This window comes from Cyclopterus lumpus, chromosome 5 (genome assembly GCF_009769545.1).
Source record: "Cyclopterus lumpus isolate fCycLum1 chromosome 5, fCycLum1.pri, whole genome shotgun sequence".
NCBI lineage: Eukaryota > Metazoa > Chordata > Actinopteri > Perciformes > Cyclopteridae > Cyclopterus > Cyclopterus lumpus.
The window spans coordinates 12159077-12178785 of record NC_046970.1 but is presented as its reverse complement, the minus strand read 5'-3'; the positions used below and the strand labels follow the sequence as shown (position 1 = coordinate 12178785).

General features: G+C 40.0%; 2 protein-coding genes across 2 annotated transcripts; one reads left to right on the top strand and one right to left on the bottom strand.

The window, feature by feature from the left end:
* Window positions 1-2233: 2233 nt before the first annotated feature.
* On the top strand, window positions 2234-5441 carry mmp19 (matrix metallopeptidase 19). Its single transcript, XM_034533365.1, has 9 exons — window positions 2234-2361; window positions 2492-2577; window positions 2707-2837; window positions 3359-3571; window positions 3652-3897; window positions 4095-4220; window positions 4365-4529; window positions 4617-4744; window positions 4846-5441. Exons 1-9 carry the CDS (start codon window positions 2269-2271, stop codon window positions 5074-5076), a joined length of 1419 nt encoding a protein of 472 aa, XP_034389256.1. The 5' UTR covers window positions 2234-2268; the 3' UTR covers window positions 5077-5441.
* Window positions 5442-5996: 555 nt separating this feature from the next.
* Window positions 5997-17878, bottom strand: LOC117731418 (transmembrane protein 198-like). The gene is made up of 5 exons (XM_034533779.1): window positions 17426-17878; window positions 8809-9049; window positions 7757-8332; window positions 6950-7098; window positions 5997-6797 (listed from the first exon to the last, which is right to left on the bottom strand). Exons 2-5 carry the CDS (start codon window positions 8960-8962, stop codon window positions 6648-6650), a joined length of 1029 nt encoding a protein of 342 aa, XP_034389670.1. The 5' UTR covers window positions 8963-9049; window positions 17426-17878; the 3' UTR covers window positions 5997-6647.
* Between the last annotated feature and the right edge of the window lie 1831 nt (window positions 17879-19709).

The following is a 19709-nucleotide window of genomic DNA, read 5'->3' as shown; positions in this document are numbered from 1 at the left end:
TTTCTTCAGTAGCAGATGAGACATTAGAAATTTGTGGTACCAAGCTATATCTTTTGGACCAAATGTTCTACATGCTCTGTTTACCCTGCGTGCTTCAAACACTATCATGCTGCTGTGTAATAACATAACCCTGCATTGTACTCCCACTTCTTCCATTGTCAGGAATAAGGATTGTGTCAACAATGACAAATAGACAGGAAACAGATGAAGCTGACTTAGTTGTATTCCTCTTTCGGTCAGCAAATAAAGACATTTGTGTCACATTGGTGGTAATGCAAACCAGTGCACTAAAGCTTTGGTTTAATGTGTCTGTGTGATAGTTGTGATCTGGTGGGGAATGAACAGACTGAAAATGATCAAAGTTTATATAAGAAAAAGCGTTGTCGGCTTGAGGGATTCTTAGTTTAATGCCAATTTGTGAATACATCATGACATCATAACAGCACAGTAGCTAGGAAAATCTGAAAGAGAACATTGGCTGTTGGCATACAAAGACAAACCCTTAGTGTTAGTATGTTTCCTCAGGTTGAAGTCTCAGGCGGTACGATGCCAATCGTTAACCATGCACTCACATCTTGAGACCAGCTGCTCTAACATTTATACCAACTCCACACACAACAGTCTGCTGTCATCTGATCCCACATTACCGTAATCCATAAGGTTTTACGTCTTCACATTCAAGTCTTTAATTTTACAAGACAATATCAACCTTCAGTCTTCCACAATGAGATACTTATAAACTATGTAGAATTATATTCTACACAACTGCAAACTGATCTAAAATATGCCACTACAACAAGCAAGAATTGGTACCAAAAATTCCTAGTTCTTTCCTCTTGACTTAATTATTTACAAACTAAAGGTTATGTAATACACAACCACCCATATTGAAAGCATGATTGTTGAGACATGCTTATCTTATATAAACCTGCAGCTTATTTCCAAAACATTTTCTGATCAGTATATGCCAGAATAAGGAATAATAATAGATATCCGTCTCTAATTTTTGAGACCACATGAATTGTGTTAAAATTAAGAATTTCACTTAAAGCTCTATTCATTCAAGTTTTGTCCACTCTGGGGATGAGGAACAGCAACAAGCCAACTAACACTGATGCCTTTCAGACACTCTTTGGAGGAGAGTTTATGACCACCTGGGGAATTAAAGTTATATTTTCACTCACTTCTGTCAAAAGAAAATATTTGGGCGTTATGCTTGCTAGATGCTAGACTCTCACCAGCTGGTTGCTTGTCTGTCTTTGGGGCTGAGCAGCTGGGAAAGCGAGTGTTCCAGTAATATAGCTTACTTTAACTTTTATGAGTTTTATTAGCTTGTTAAGAGCAACAAGACTGAACCATACAGTAAATATGAGGTCTGGGTAATCATTCTCTGGTGATTTCCTGAGAGCGATTCAACAACTTTGTTATTATTATGTCACTTAGTGATGTGAGGTATTGTTAATCTATAACATTTTGATTGAGGCTGTTTTAATAATAAAAAGCAAGCATTTGTTTTGTAATTAACTAATGATGTTTAAAATGATTGACGAGTGCTGATGTGATGGAAATAAACAAACTTGTCAGGAAAGATTGATAGCTTTCGATTTAGTTGCTGCCTGGTGTTTTCTATTAAAACACTCTTCAATCAATTTCAAAATAATATGACAAACCAGTGTTTTGTATCTTGGTGGTCAGGTGACAATTTGAATGTTAACCTTGATTTGGGCTTTGAAATGTTTCAGACCACATTTGTTTTACACAAAAGGAAATATTGTTGTTGTCAGTATGTAACAGCATACCTTTAGTTTATCTGATCTATCCTTTGTTCACATGAATGGGTCCAATGATGGAGTTGTGTTTTAGTAGGAGACATACATACAGCATTTCTCTTAGATGAGATAGGTGTGGGGACAACACGAATGTGGAAGGGGAGGCGCACAATTGAACTGTAATCCCAACCTGTTATAGTGATAGTTTGGTTCAGGGTGACTGACCTCTTTTCATAGAGTTAAACACTATTTGACCCTCTAAAGCGGTTGAGTGTGTAGACCACTGCTGCAGCTCTGAATCCTCTCCAAACAGCTGTTGGCTGGATGTCAACTGGCTTCTCTTGTAATCCTCATTCTTCAGGGATGGATCATCGCAGCAACAGGGCTGACTCATGCGCCGGGCTGAGTTAAAAACTGCTGGAGCACTCTGAGAACGAACAGTCTGCTGTGGGACTTTTCAGGCTTTGAACATCCAACCTGGATTATTGAGAACCTGAATATGGACTACACATGGATGCTGCTGCTGTTGCTGCTCAACCTCAGAGGAGCTATTTGTGAAGTGGCACAATGGACAGAATTCGATGAAGCAAAGGTAAAGGTGTTTTGTAACTTTTTAAACATACATTCACAATTGTATTTATCTCAACAACAAGATTTATACATGCTTAATATATAAACAGTATTCTTTTAAGTGAGCCTTATTGTCTGCTTTTGTTTCGCAGGCCTATTTGAGGCAGTATGGTTACCTGAATGACCCGGCTGATCCACAGGACCCTCATTACCTGGAAGAGGTCATTGAAGCTCTGAGGTAAAATAGACTAATGCCATTTCAGGGTAAACATACATAGCTACTATAAGTTAGTAGCTATGCAGATAGAGTAAAGGAGGATGTGAGCAGCCCTCAGTTTGCAGATGTCTGATCACTTCTTGTCTCCAGGGTTTTACAGGGGGTGAATGATCTGCCACCTACTGGAGAATTAGATGAAGCTACTGTGGAACTGATGAGACAGCCGCGATGTGGCATGGAAGACCCCTTCAACAAGAAACATCACAAATACAGGCTGATGGGTGAGTCAAGAAAATAACAGCACAGGTTTAACTGCACAGGTTAAATGAATTGGGCACAAGTTATGTGTTAAAAAGTTTTGTAGTTTTAACTTTGACATCTGTGGGACATAAAATTGTCAATGATCAATATTATGAAATTATTATTATTATTACTATGATGTGTCAAAAATAGCTAGTATATTGTGTCACAACAAATGTATCAATCAATCATGGTGTAGTATGATGTAAACAAGTTACAAAGAGTGATTAAAATGTCAAAACGTAACATACAGCATGAATGAAAAGGAAAAAAGTCATGGTATAGTATTTAATTAAAATGTCATAAATAAAGTCAAAGTATAAAATGAGAATATAAAAAAGCCACAATATGGTATGTCATAGAAAGTACACACAGTCACAGTAAAGTATATCATTAAAATGTCAATATCATTCTTATTTTTATTTCTGGTCTGACAGACAAATATGGAAAACTTTTTGATTTTATTGTAGATACTCAAAAAAAAAGGATTCTTCTATTTCAGGTCTTTGGAGAAAGAGGAGTCTAACCTACCGCATCTACAACTACAGCCCTGACATGAAGAAGGTTGTGGTCAAGATGGCCGTCCACTCTGCCTTCAAGTACTGGAGTGATGTGGCTCCTTTGACCTTCAGAGAGGTCAACTATGGCAGAGCAGACATCAGGATTGCCTTTCATAAGAAAGACGGCTACTGCTCCCTCCCATTTGATGGCCGTGGTCAGTTTTTTATATAGATATATAGATATAGCTTGGGCCCTGAAACACAAACTTAAATTGTTTATTTCTCCCACCTGCAGGTCATGTACTCGCCCATGCTGAGGCACCAGAATCTGGTATTGTCCATTTTGATGAGGATGAGTTCTGGACTGAGGGAACATATTATGGTACTAATCTGCGTATTGTGGCTGCCCATGAAATTGGCCACGCCCTTGGCCTGGGCCACTCTCAGTTCAGAAGCGCTCTGATGGCTCCAGTCTATTCTGGTTACCGTTCCAATTTCAGGCTGCATACAGATGATATCAGAGGCATCCAGCTGTTATATGGTGAGTGCATTACAGCCCACTGGAGTAGATCAGAGCTGTCAATTTTGTATCAAGTGTATTGTATCATAATTTATGAATTTGCATACATCTGTACCTATAACTTGACCTGACACTTCATGTGATTGCATGACTTTGAGTCATTGTATGTTATGTCAAAATAAGGAAAGCATAGATCCTAAACCTTCTCTGTTGTTTAGGTAAACGCATCACCAGCACCTTAGCCAGTCCAACTACTCCAGACAGACTGTTTCCCACAGAAAGCAGCCGTGATACTGAAAACATCCCTGACCCCTGCACTGCCCCACTGGATGCCATCATGTTAGGTAAATTATAGATTAGCTGTTGCTAGAGTAATTACAGGAGAAGAACCTGTTTGCATTGTACCCTGACTTTACATCAACACTTTTTTAGTCCAACAGCAGAATCTCAAATTGTGTCACAGAGTACCTTACTGTATGTTTATTCAGGTCCATGGAGGAAAACCTTTGCTTTTAGTGGTGATTACGTCTGGACAATCTCTGATCTGGGACACAACACACCAATAAAGATTGACAGGCTTTGGCGTTCCCTCCCTGGAAACTTGGATGCTGCAGTGCACTCTCAAAGAACCAACAAGACATATTTTTTGAAAGGTACAGTTGTCCAATACTTCTGTTAAGCGATCTTCTGTTCTCCAACTGATTTAAATGTGTGACTATTTATACTGTTTCTGGTCACAGACAATAAAATCTGGAGGTATACCATGTTCTTGCTGGACTACGGCTACCCCAAACAGGTCAAACGAATCCCTTCTAATATTGATACAGCCCTTTACCTGGAGAAGAACAAGAAATTGGTCTTTATCAAGGTATCAAAACATGGTCGGCATTTAAACATGTCACACAAATATTCTTCTTGCAGAAACATTTAGTTGTTATCTCTGTTTGTCTCTGCTGTCTGCCTGTTTAGGGTTCAGAGCACTGGCAGTGGGATGAGTTGAAGTACACTGACCTAAGTCTCTACCCCAAACCGCTCTCCATGCTCTTCACTGGAGTGCCGTCCAGTCCGGATGCAGCCTTCACCTGGACCAATGGCAACATCTTCTTCTTTAAGGGAGATGAGTACTGGCGTGTGAATAAGCTGCTGAGTGTTGACAGAGGATACCCACTGAGCAAGAGGGAACGCTGGATGCGATGCTAAGGGCCGACCATCAGGGGGCAGCATGTGTCAAGAAGTCCACGTTAGGGATGCTGGTTCCACTTCAGAGGCTTTGACAACCAGGCAACCTCAACAGCTGTGATTGATTGTAAGTTGAATCTACCATGAAAAAAAAATAGTGTGGGAATTGATTTTATTTCACTGGATCTGATTTCAACCAAACTAGTCCTTACCTCTGGGGCAGGCGGATTTCTGTCAGTCTTACTCCTTGCGCACATATGTGTACTTTTGTGTCTGCAAGAATTATGCTTTTGTATGATCTCAGGGAGAAATCAAGGGAGGCCTTCTGTTTCTCTCAAACATATGTGTTGAATTATGTGTGTTAATACTTTCAGTAAGATGTAATATGTGTGTGCACTTCCTGTTCAGAATGTTTTTTAACATGCATCATGCAACTCTTTTAAATGTTTTTCAGTGCTCTTAAACAATATAATGTTATTAAACACTTCAATTATATCATGATTAAAGTTTTTTTTTTTTTTTTCTACGATTAAACAATGAAATGTATCATTCATTATGATGAAATGCCAGTCTGCATTGTGTTGTCTGCAAAAAAGACAAAACTTTGGAGGCACCGTGACAACCCCAACCAATTACAGAGTAGGAAATCCTCCCCATGACCTCTTTATTGCCCATGAAAAGCTGGGTGAGAAATGCTGCCAGTGTTGCTAAGAGCCAAAAGAGACAAACAGTGTGATTAATCTGAGTCAATCAATGAGTGAAAACTGGTTTTGTATGAAACACATTTATTTATCTTTGCAATTTCTATCAACAGTTATGTACAGATTCAGGTAACAAGTGCATTGTCCCTGCAAAATTCAAACATCACAATGGATAATTCTTTAAAAATCTACAAATAACAACAAACATGCTTTGTTTTTTTGTCCTTTTTTAACCCTATCATGTACTTGGTCAATACATAAATTAACTGATAAAAGGTTCACTCCACAATCATACACCACAGTCTAAGTTTTTCACCTACTCTATTCTGACGGGAAATACAAAGTATTATATATTGTTTGCTTCACTTTGTCATACATGTATCAATCTGTCATATTTTACTCTCACCAAACCAAACTCCATTTAAACAAATAGTCATTTTAATGAAAAACGTTCACAAATCCTACGAGCACACAGTTAAACAAGTAAAACAGGTAATAACAACACTTCATGGCAACTTTTTAAGTACAGTACATGTAATGTAAAACACATTTCTTTGTCACTTCACTACCATAACAGCAATACAACCGTTTTTGAGGCTAGTACTTGCTATTTATGTATTAAATACATCATGAAAACAATTGAGGACCTTACTTTGTTAGTATCTGTTTTTAAGTGTTTCTCTGAGAAACACAGTAGTTGTAGTGGTTATATTATAGCTTTCACCAAACAGGTGACACCTCTTACTTCTCCCCAAAAAGCAGCATTCTCTTTCACCAAATCAATTTAAAGGCACAATAAACCTTTTAGCTGAGGGTATCAGTTTGTTGCTTCTACTCTATGTTAGGAAGACAAAATTGGAGAACCAGAGAGCTCTACGTAGTCCCTTTTGCTCAGACCCTGACGACTGGGGTTGTAGCTGTAAGGGGTGCGGTGGACCCGGTGTCATAGTCCAAGTCAATCATGGTGTGGTTGGCAGTGCCCAGGCTGCTAAGGGAAGTACCTGTGCCCATCTGTCTGTCCCGCAGACTTTGCAGGTAGCTCTAAGAAGAACAACACATGGAGAGATGAGTCAGGTACACAAAAACGGTGGCGTCAACTTGACAAGGATGCATCTGTTAGGCTCACTAGTATAACTGATGCCATAAAAACACAATAATGAGCATCTACAGCACACGCCATGCGTGATACTGACCGGTGCCAGTAGATCCCCAGCGTAACGTTTCACTGGGGTGGGTTTACGGCGGTACGTGCCTTCCTGCCCACCTGCCTGCTGACGCTTCTTGGCGTCTTTCTCTCGAATTCGCATCAGCTGGACTCTCTTCTGTCTCCGACTAATAACGACTACAAGATAAAAAGAGAAAATTCAAAGGCAGCTTCATTAAGCTAGAATTAGACATATGACATTTTAATGAAATTGTCATACTCAACATATGAATTCTTGAGTTATGGCCAAAACCGTGTTTTGTGAGGTTACTTTGACGTTGACCTTTAACCACCATTACCACTGGCGGCTGGTGGAATTTCTTTTTGGTAGGGTCATCCAATCAATTTCAGCAAACATCCCAGTATGATTCAATGCAAAACAGTATCAAACACGCATTTCTACTTTGTAGTTAAATATTTAACATTTATTCCAACACTGACATAATAAGGACATCTTATTCATACAATTCAGTATATCAATATATATTTCAATATATATCAATATGTATATATATATATATATATATATATAATAATATTCAGTATAATATGATATATAAATAGGTGGAGAGGAGGTGCAGGAAGTGCAGGAAAAGCATATATTTTGCGCAGATATCCTATTTTACAAATATAATGGAGTATATTCCATATCTCCAAAACACAAATATATTTTACACCTAAGTTGCGTGACAACTTTTTTTACTCCTCTTTTGAGTGTAATTCTTAGAAGTTGGATGAATATGTTCCTAAATTCCCCTACAACAAAACTCAAAGGGTCATGCTATTTCCTTCTTACCCTCAGTGTGTGAGAAGCTGTCATCCGTCAGTTTCCACTGGACCAGTACTCCTATGAGGCTGAGGGCGGGCCAGATGCCCAGAATGACCCAGCTGTACCAGCAGAGAGGTGGACCGGGTGTGAGGCGCAAGCATTCATACACATGCGTGGCCAAAACCAGCATCTCCACAAAGTAATCAGCACATACTGTCATGATAGCTGCCCCGAACACAGCCGTGGAGAGCATGGTGAAGAGCTTTTGCCACTGCAGTGTCAGCACAGCAAACAGCATGCCCGTTCCCAGAAGTGAACCCAGTGGGACCCAGACTGAGATTGGAGTATAGAACTGCTGAGTGACCAGTAGGGCGGCAACCGCCAGGAGGAGGCCCAGCAGCAGGCCAGTCATGAAGAGGCCGACGCTTCGCACCAGCATAGTGACCAGACCGCACAGCAGGCCGATACCGAGGCCGATACCCGCACTGGCCTCCACACTCAGCTGGGTGTCCAGCACATGCTCCTTGTGACAGAGCAAGAAAATGATGACGGAGCCAAACATCAGACCAGACAGGAACATGACAGCCTTGAAACAGCGGTAACCTAGAAGAGGAGAGAGGGGAGAGATCTACGATGAGGAATTAGGAATTGGACAGATCAGTACCAATACAGTTATCCTTTTCTCTGAATATAATGTCCACAGGGTAGAAGCTCAACAAAGTGTTGTGTGTCAAATCAAGTAAAAGTGCAGGTTTAGCCAACTTGATTTAATATATTTAAAGGCTGCACTATGGAGAAAATTACGAGTGGAATGATGGTGTGTCATGTATAGAGATGTTCTGATACTATTTTTACTATAATTAACAAGTAAGCCATCGCTTCTTTTCTCATCTTTGTTGAGAATGATATACCAACCCAATATCGCATCCTCGACGATACCCAATCCAGTATTTTAGGCTGTATCTGAGGCATTTCCAATACTAGTATCAATATTTGAGCAACTTTAGTGAAGTAATCCCAAAAACATTAAGTTTCAGCATCCTTGATGTCAAGGTATGTGAGCCAGCAGGGATCCTCACCAAAGAAGCAGTAGATGATGCCAAACAGGCAACACATGGAGCAGATGACGGCAGGGATGACATCATACTTCCTCTCTATCTCCAAACTACAGGCGTCGACCTCGACCGTGCCTGACCCGGCCCCTTCAGAGCTCAGCCCGTTGGGATCTGCCATTCTGGGTGAATGTGGGAGGCTGGAGTTCGGCACAAGGTTGGAACCTCTGGTGGCGTTATCTCAACCCCATCTGAGCAGGTCTGGTGACTGTAAGTGGAGAGGAAATCAAGAGAGTGTGTCGTGTCCTCATCAACACAGAAAACTAAAGTACTCCAAGCATAAATGTGAAATCCAAAAGTTAACTGTGACTTCTTCATAGCTTCACTTCGTATGTGCAGCTGTCATAGACTCAACACCCAGAGCTATGCAACTACAGTCACACAAGCAACTCATTCACTCACAATAATTCATGTGCCAGGACCCCTGGTCCTTATCTCTGTTCCCCCTGACTTATTAGGGTCATGAACTCTGACAGCTGTAAGTGGTCGGTCATCTGAGAAGAGTAATTAGATTTACTTTATCAGATTTTAACACAAATAAAAAAAATCGAACTATTTTTTTTCTACGTGGCACCCATGCTTATTAAAAATACACACACACACACACACAAACACACAGTAACATTATTATGATAACAACTAGTGGACACGGTATCTATGTCAAAAAGTACTGCAGAGCAGAAGGTGTTACCCTCCTGTGAAAATAATGTATTTCCAAAATGTTGACGTTTCATTTGCTAAGAACAACTGGGTTTTCAGCTCTGTGAAACGGTTTATTTAGTGTAAGAAGTAGGAACATTTTGTCAATTCATAAGGAAACACGTAATCCTTTGGTTCCAAGAGATTCACTATTCATCATCAGATTTGGTGATACAGGGTTTTCAACTAAAAGCGACAAGCTTATAGAATAAGGGCATGAAGCCCATCTTTTCCTATCAAATTGTATGCAAAACAGTGCTTTCAACCATTTTTTTGTAGTTCTTTCTCATTTCACCTCTGTAATTTCAAGGACCAACTAGTACTCTTGAAAAATGATATTTAAGCTGGCAGGCCTGTAGAGAGCCACAGAGGGCTGCAGTGGGGCTAAAGGCTTATGGGTGGACTGCTCTTTCTGAGGCTACTGGCAGGCCTCCTGTATGATCTCACCACAGCTGAGATCCGATTACAGCTCACTCACATTTTCTACTTGAGACAAACAGTCAGGAATAGGACTCCTGCCTTTATTCCTTACTCTTTGCCAGATATTTTGCTTTCAGCCCTGTCTATCCACTTCCACTTCCTTAACTGGAACTTCTCCTACTTTAAATCTAATTCCTCTTTTACACTGAAATGTGCATCATTTGTGTTGCCTTCTTTTCAAACAGGGCTGTGTAATTTGTATGTCCTGCCTATGAATTACTTTACATGGCAAAATAAGAGAGTCTATTGGAAAGTCTTCTTTGCTTCTATATCACTTGCATTTTTTCAGTAACTATCCTCTTCTCTAACTTTTCAAAACAAAACAAGCACTGCTGGAAAGCTCTCTGTATACAATAAAGACTATAATCTTCATATCAACCCCAGCCGAATTAAAAGAAAGAACCAAACTCTTTTGTTGGATATTATAAAACTGCATAGAGGTCTGGGCAGCAAGACAGCTCATTGGTTATCACTGTCTGTCTGTCGTCTTGAAGCCAGAAGGGTTTGAATATGACAGCTGGCTGTTGGTTTTTTCTGTGTGGAGTTCTCATATTCTTACCATATCTATAAGAGGTACTTCTATGTTTTAAGACACTCAGGTTAAACTCCAAATGTGTAGTAGATGTTTTGTGATTGATTGGCTTCTGTATTCCAAGTAAGCAAAGACTCGAGACCCATGTGAGCCTGAACAGAATAAGAGGTTAGAAAGTGGATTGACAGGCAGAGGAAGCTCATTGTTATGGACTTTTGTCTCCTCACTGTGATCTGCGTCTCTCTGTTGGTGTTGTTTCAGTTTGATGAGGAGGAGTTGTGGAACTTTTAAAATGTTAAAGTGTACTTCCAAAAATGTATTGGTTTTACAAAGTGCACCGACAAACCTCAGTATATGTAGTTTACTTCTGACTATTTTGCCCCCCGTTGGTCTTGTCCAATATGACATGAATGCAGCACAAGGCCACCTGGATGGTTTGGACATGAACACCTGCACCAGCCAGCTTCCTACAGTCAGCTTCATTTGTAGAATGGTATGTGACTGACTCTGCTCTTAAGCTTGTTATTGTTGTGAGAAATGTGAAATTCAAATAGAAATGAGTGACTACGGTCATTTACTGCTACACTTTTCTCTAACAAACGACATTAAGTGCTTTAGTAGAATAACAGCAGACAGTGTCTGTTACTGGGTATGTGAAATATAAGTAACATAATCGACACCACTTACGTGAACAACGGTACATTTCAAGCTAATCTAATTATTTGAATTTAATTTCTCTTGTAATCAACATGAAGCATGTCAAATATGAATACAGCGTTGTACACACATTTTTGAGGTCGATAAAATAGTAACACATCACATTACACAGTAATGTATTTTTTACAGTAATTGCTGTAATTAGACACTATAGAGCACTGGTTTATATGACAGTCGGAAGTCAAAGTGTGAGGAGGTCAAAACTCCAACAACAATGGTAAGATAGATAGAACAACTTTATTGTAAGACCAACACATTTGGGCTTGTGGCTTTCATCAGGGTATTCTTCCCTGTGATTGGTCACTAACAAGATTTCCCCACAACTTCCTGTTACTTCCAGCTGAATTAATTTTCTGTGATTGGCTTATATTGAGTTAAATCATAATAAGTCATCAGGGCTGATATAAAAAGTCCAGTCTTCTCCGCTTTACCACATATATTTTGTTATTGTTAAATCTTATATTGCAAATGGTAAAACACTTTTTTTGGTTTACCAGTAAGGGGAGCACTATGTGTGAACTATTTCATATTTCAACACCAATTTAATTTACTGAACTCAACATGCACATCCATGTCTCTACCCTTCCATGGGTCACAATGGTGTCCTATGTCTAGCAGGCTTGGAAGTCCTTGCTGCTGTGGGAGAATAGAGCCATTATGGGTCAAAACAAAGACTCTGAGGCCCATGCTGTGACCTCTAGTGGCACTCAGAGGAAACCATGCAGACGGACAAATAGACCACATGAAGATGTCTGAGAGCGCCAAGGAGACCGGTAGATCCCGTATGTTTGCTGTAAGATTGGTGCCAAGTATTTGCCTTCAGAGGGCTGGTGAGTGATGAAGGGAGGAGTACCTGACTAGAAACAGAGCTATCTATCTTAATGGCTGAGCTCCCTGCAGGCCCCTAAACCTCCCAATGCTTCCTCCTAGCGGAGTTTTCTAACAGCTGAAGTTGCCTGGCAACAAATGCAATACAAGTCAACAAGACTAAAGTCTACAGCCATGCGAGCAGCGCTGAGCCTGTACTAGCTTAGCTGTAGCTAGATGCTAACATCAGCACGATAAAATGCTTACAGTGACAATGCTAACAAGCTGATGTTTTTGCAAGCGATATTTCAGGCTTTCGAAAAAGTCCTAATTAGAGCTAAACACAAAGTACAGCTCAGGCGGGTGGGAATATCTTTTTTCAGGCATTCGCTCATAAAGCAAAGGATTTGACGATATTCAAATTTAGAATAAATTATAATGCTAGATGAAAAGTCAGAGGATCAACAAAGTTATTCAAATGTATCCTTGAGGGGATTTAAATACAAATAATAAATGTCGTAACAATCCATAAAAACAAAAAAGAATATATCACAAAAATCAACCTCATGATGACGCTAAAAGTCAGAGATTTATGTCGGGACAAAAAGATGATGAATGGTCGATCGGGGCTAAAAAGTTTGTTTCATTTCCAGCCTGGATTAGTTTGACCAGCAGAGGTTTGAAAAGTGGCAACCCCAATGACTTGGACTCCAATGGCAAGACAAGAAAGAAAGCACACATAATGGCCTGAAGACATATCACTTACAGTATTGTAGAGGGAACATTGACACACAATAAGCATTAGCTTCAGATGAGCTATTGGAATCTGATGTTGCTCTAAAAAAACCTGCCCAAGAGTATACACCCCCTGAACAAACAATGCAGAGTAGCACAGATCTGAGGGCTCAGCTGCTGAGGAACAGGCAGGGCCGACTACAAGTTCTCCATAGCTAATTTGGGTGTGTTTAATCAAGGCGTGGGTGTGTGTGATCACAGCCTAGGATTCTGCGAGTGCTCCTCCAACATGACGACCACAGCTGAGAATGACCTGGCTGTCTGACAACTTCACTTGGAAGACTCCACCAAGGATGTGAGATGCATTTGCAGCCATACATTATGGCACCTTCAATACACCACCAACCAGCTGAAAGACCAATTGGGTCTAGACAACAAGAACCATAGGAATAAAGCTAACTGTCTCAATGGGGATTGTTAAAGCAGACGCCATATTGTGCTAAGCATAAAACAGGATAACATGGATACATGTGTGCTCATCACCACAATAACATCTGCTTTCACTCAGAATCCTATTGAGCAAGACATTATATCGCCCCCTATTAAACTTCCTGTCTCTCCACAGCAGGAAGCTGAGGACTAGACGAGGAAGTGGAACATCAGCTTTCAGCAGGAACTGACCCCTGTGTTTGCGACACATTGCATCACCAACATTGAAACATCACTTCACCTCAACAACAACACTGCCTGATTTCAAATGAGAATTTAGGACTGGGAAACACAATGTCGCTACCTGGGAATCTGCACTGCTTCAAAAGTTGGCATTGTCAGTACAAACAACTGGACCTGAGCAATTAGGTCGTTTTACGGATCATCAGAAAAGGCAACCTTGCAATATGATGAAAAACAGTTTGTAATCTGTCTACACATAACACTTGCCATTGTATCTCTGCTTATGTGATTGGAACCATTTCAGCACAGGGTTTGTGCTCGGTGTGCTGTAACAACTTGTATAATGAACAAAGAACCACATGATAGTCAGCTTACACTTTTTTCCAAACGTCCATGCTCAGAGGTTTGGTAATTTCATGTTGATATAGCTCCATGCAGCCATATTCAAACCAAAATGACGCACTGATCACAAGTTGCGCAAAAATAAACAAATTAATGCAAAATGTATATCAGTGCCACAAGCCTCTCCTGTCACAATGCTGTTCAGACCTTTGAATTTTTAAATTCAGATTCATCTTCAACCACTCACACATTTCATTCCAGCTATAAACTTCATAACTCAAACACACACACAAATACATATAAGCTATATTGCAATGGATATTTGGTACCTCAATGTAGGCCAACAAAATAGTTTTTTATTTTACTCCTCAATCCACATATTTGTGACCAGTTTCCAAAATTGTGAATCTTATGCAAAACTATTTGCCTCCCAAAGCTGACTCAGTTCAACCAACCCACTTTATTTTAGAATTCCAAGATTTTGATCAGCGCTCAGAGATTTGAAAATTCTCATAATTTGCACTTAATAGCTTCATAGAGACACAATTGGCAGAAGTCCAAGTGACAACATGTGAGTCACAATCCCACCGGCAGTTGTAGGACTTTAACTGAAGTATCCTATTTCCAAATAAGATCATGTTCATAATTCTCACTGCCAAATAACTTGGCTTCTGGCCATGGACCACAATGACGGTCACTTGTGGCAGTATTTCATTTGTAGTATCTAACTTGTTTTTCCCTCATAATCTCTCAATCTCATGCATGACTTTAGAAATAACAATGGAGGCCTTTCAACTTAAAAATACAGAGAGCTACTTATTGAGCCATGGCAAAATATCAGAAACACAATGAGGAGTCTTTTGAAGAGTCACATGCTCGATTGTGCATGAATGTCTTCAGTATATCAGAAATACACATGTTCATTAACATAGCTAGTACTAATATCCATACACCAAGTAAACACTCTCCGCTGCAGTAAGTTGGAGTTGTGATCCAGCAAGCAGAGGAAGGAGCGTACAGTGTGTGCAGCAAGGAGGGGCAGTTCCACAATGCTCTATTAGGGTTTGTGGTAGAGATCAGCATTTAGTAGGCGGTGCGGTGAAGTCTGATGTCTATATGCCATTGAGAGCATGACAGTGTGGCACTGTGTATGAGATAATATATGCTTCTGATGAAGACTAGGTTAATAGAGCACAAGTGCTCCTGAGCAAGACACCAACGTTCTACCAGTTCAAGTTGTGTTCTGTGTGAAGTCGGGCTGGGGAAATGACAGTGGGGTATAATGATATAATTACAGCGTCTTTAGCTCTTATCAAACTTATGTTTTTATTTATTTTCAATGGGAGTTTGTTTGCAAAAAATAGATTTGCTTAAGCAGACTGCCAAAGTCAATCAGATAGGCCACTTATTGTGTTCTGATACATTGTAGATAGGTTTGCTGTAGTGGCAGAAAGGGGAGTCAGAAAACAGTTGCGGTTTAGACCTCCATGCAGTGCCTATATATGTCTGCAGCACATCTCCAGCTCTATCATTTAAAGCACCCATTTAACCCTGTTTGTCATATTCCACTCAACAATAATTGCACCTCTTACAGGGATCTCACAAGCCTAAAATATCATGTGTGTCCTTTATTTTCCAAGCCAATTCAATACCCCTCTCATGTCATAACTATAACCAATGTTTAGGTGCTATAAGTAGCATATGGGTGGATGTTTCAAAATGACTGGTATCCGTTTGTATGTGGTTTGTATGTGACAATGGGTCTTTTCTGGCACCCAGGAATCCCTCATCGCTGAGTCTAACTACAAACTCAGGTTTCTGCTCAGCCAGTAGTTCTTCTTTCGGTTAGGCTTTTTTTGTTTATTAATTTAAAAGACAGCAGTGATTGCATTAGCGGATAATAGCAATTACACCTTTGGTGGGGTAAATACAAAATATATTGATATATGTTAGCTACCTTTTACCATGTTAAAAACAACAAGGACGTAAAACATTAATTGATGAATTTTCTAAAAAATGAAACCACAGAAGTCTCCATATAAGATTAACCAGAGCAATGAGTCTTGAAAAGATTATACAGCACAGCTCTTTCTTAACGCAGCTCTTATTTACCATGACAAGCTTAGAGTCATTCCTCATAGACATGTCCATGTACAGCGCAAGAGGCTTGAACATGTGGCCTAAAAAGAGCTGCAGTGATAACACAACAATTCTAAAGGCTTCTCTGAGATAAACTCACCTAAATAATAAGTATTTAACATTTGTTGAGTAATAATTGTGTTATAAAGTACATAAAGCATAGAAAGTCAAAAGTTCATCTCTAAAACTAGTAATTTCTAATATGGGCTCTCAAGACAGTTTTCTTTCATAATGTACACCAAAGAGTTTACTTTATTTTTACTTTACACTACACAACATCAATGCAGCCATCTACAGTTAAGAACAGAATATACATCGATGCCATACCTTAATTAGAAGAATACAACTGTGTTGTCTTAAGGGGGAGTGGGGGTGGGGGGGGGGGGAGGGGTGGGGGGGGGGGGGGGGGGGGGGGGACTGCTTGTGTTTAAAGAAGAAAGCATATATCCAAACACATAACCCAGACTTCAAATTAAAGTGTGTCCTCATAAAAAGGGAATTCCTGCTTTGCTGTGCGGATCAGCCGTTCCCATTGTGGACTCTCCCCATTAGCTCTCCTGAAAGCTACTTAAAGTATTTTCAATAACGTTTCTGTGAAGATAAGAGACGTCAGCCAAAATACCAACCAAAATACAAGACAAAAATGACACCATTGCGTCCACGCTAATTAAAAGGCACCAAGTAAAACAACATGTGCAGTCTAACTTCCATCAACCCCTGCTCTCCTTTCCTGCCTCCTCTCTTCCCCCAAAAGCAGGGAAGGGCTTCCTCTCTGCCATTTCCAAAGGGGCAAAACCATCTGGTGGAGGCTGACAGAGTAGGTCGAGTAGATGGGGGGGGGGGTAACTACATACTGCACTCCCCAGTAGAGTCAGAACCTGTAGGCTATCATCACATAGCCCAAAAACCCAAGGGGCACTCCCAGCCTGGATCTCATAGTAGAACCACAGGCCCAAGGCTTCTTACATGCTATGTGGGCCAGCAGAAGGCACATGACATGTTTGCTTCCCAAGATGAAGGATGTCCCTATAGAGTTACACATAGGCACTATGGGCGTTATAAAGACATAACGTTACACGTTCTATGTGTTCAGACTAACCTATATGTAAATGAGTCAAATATGTATTGATTATTTATTTATTTAGTTAAGAGCTGCAAGCCACTTGCCTTCCTATATTAGCACAACTACCACATAACTAGCCCTACAGTTGTTAGTCAGTACAGATTAAAGCACAGTGCTGGAGGATGTTCAATCCACACCAATAACCTTTATTATCCTGGATCACTATGTCTGTCCTTGAAAGGATGGAGGATAAATAGCATTATGAGCCTCAAGTTTCAACTGGCAGAGAGAAAAAGAACCAGACAACAACCAAATAGTCTTGTGATGTAACGATAAGTTAGTTCGCTAGACATCTGTAACAGATTCACAGTTTTAATGAAAGTGGTTTAAAAACTTACCGATGAGTCTGTGTGTTCGACAGTTGACTCCGTCAAACAGGAAAAGCACCCCACCATTCAGTAACACACACACGGCTGTAGGGAACCAGGAAAACCGGTTTAATCTCCACTTCTCCCGAGGCTCTTTTTCAACTCACATTAAACCGACACAGCGGTTTGGTTTTGTTCCTGTCGCTGCCTCATGGAAAGGTTTTCAAAGGCGAACCTCGCCGTGACCGCAGATCAGAGGAGGGCTAACTCGTTTCCATTCTCCGCGGCGCCTCAGTCAGTCACACAACTTTGTGTCCAAATGAACCAGAGAAGTTGCGTGACTCCACACCAGACGACCTCAAGTCCCCCCTTCTTCTCTGGAAAATCTTACCGATCCTCCTCCACGCACCTCCCCTCTCCGCTGAACTAAACGGCACCATAAAAAAAACAAAGGCGAAAAAGTGGTTTTCGCTCCAAGGCAATCCCCCAGCCACTGCGGAGGCCCCGGTCTGAGTGAGCCAGCGATAACTGAACTCATTCAATTAAAGTGGTTTACTTTGAGTCTTTTCACCCAGTTTTACGTAGAATAAATAATAAGTAACTGTCAGGGGTCACATAAGTTAATGTACACCAAACTGTTATCTTTGTGTTTTGTTTCTCCCCCCCACCTGCCAAGTCTCCATATAACACAAAAACCTAAAATGATGGCCCACACTGGCTAACTACAGCTGTTTTTTTTGGGTTTTTTAAATGAAGGAATGGCTAAAGTGCTAGCTATAACAGTACCACTTTCTAATGAAGCAATTTTTGTAGGTGTCATAATTGTAATTAATTGCTTTAATAATTACTAATGAAAACAAGTCCGTTATAGGTAAAAACCGACATGACCACATTTTGGGTTGCCAGGTTGGATGGTGTTTATCTTCAAGCAGCACACTGGTTTTGCTTTGATAGTTGATAGCTCTTAACCATGTTGAGTGATATGACTAAATTTACTTTATTTCACCTGAATAATCCACTTTGCATTAGTATTGCTTTTCATGGAATCTTGGTATACACATATTAAAAACAAACAGACAAGTAAAACTCACCATTAACTTTTCTTAGTGACTTCCTAATGTTTGCTGTTAGCTATCAGAAAGTGAGAAATTGTGTTCCTTATCAGAAATCATCATATATTAACATGTATAACTTGATAACACTCACTGTTTTTGTATTAATTCAACCATTAGTAAAATACAATTCTAAAATCCTTTTTAAAGGGTGTATATTTTAGAAAGTAGTAAAGACATTAACTATACAGACATGTTGTATATATTGCAGGCTAACTCATTCTTTTCTCTTTTTCTATCCATATAGTTACACACTGAAGAGGGTTGGGTATTTGCTGTTTAGAGTAACTGTTGACATAAGACCCTGTGGAATGGATTATGTTGGTATATTAAGAAGCAAAGAGCTACTGTGAGTGCTGAGACTGTAGGAGCACTTAATTTGCACCACAGGGCCTACCGGAGGAGGTGGTTGCATGTGTGCGAGCCAGGGAGTTTATAGCAATGACCATAGACTGCATGGCCACCACACTAACAGCTGAACAGGTGTTCATTGTTTACCATGTGCAGGATGTTCAGTCTTCATTTACATATGGAGATCATTCTATAATCTGTTCAATCAGGGTTGACTTGATCAGCAGATCATTAAGATGAGAGATTATTACTTTGACACGGCTTGTAGTTTCCACAGAGAAATGTCCCTATAACCAACCTGACACATGTCTAGGTAAAGGTGAATGGTGTCGTGTTGAGACATGAGACATGAATCTTAGTTCAATCCGAGCGAGTTGTGGAAAGAAAAAATCACGTAACAAACAAATTAGATCGTCTTTCCTCCACCCCTCACATGTACATTTACCTGAACATTTGCCTAAACTAAACTGTGAGCCATACAGCAGGATAGTCACTACATTGACCTACTACAACCTTTACAGGATTAAACAGTTAATGATCCATTTGTGGATAAGCAGCAACATAAGCACTGTGTGGCTGAGGTTCCGAGGTTCATTTATGCTTGAAATAACTTTTCATGTGTATATTTTCTACCCAGTTACTTTATTGTGAGTGTTAAATCCTAAACATGTAATTTCTGAGGATAATGTATCAACTCAAACTAATGAGGGCGATTTTTTCATTTTCACAAAAAAAGTATGGTTTCTATTGACTGAAAGTTTGCATGATTTAATGACTGTATAATGCATCCGTTTATGCAATACAGCCTCCAGGCTTTTATGTTCTGGTTACAAAACAATGAGTCATCTCTG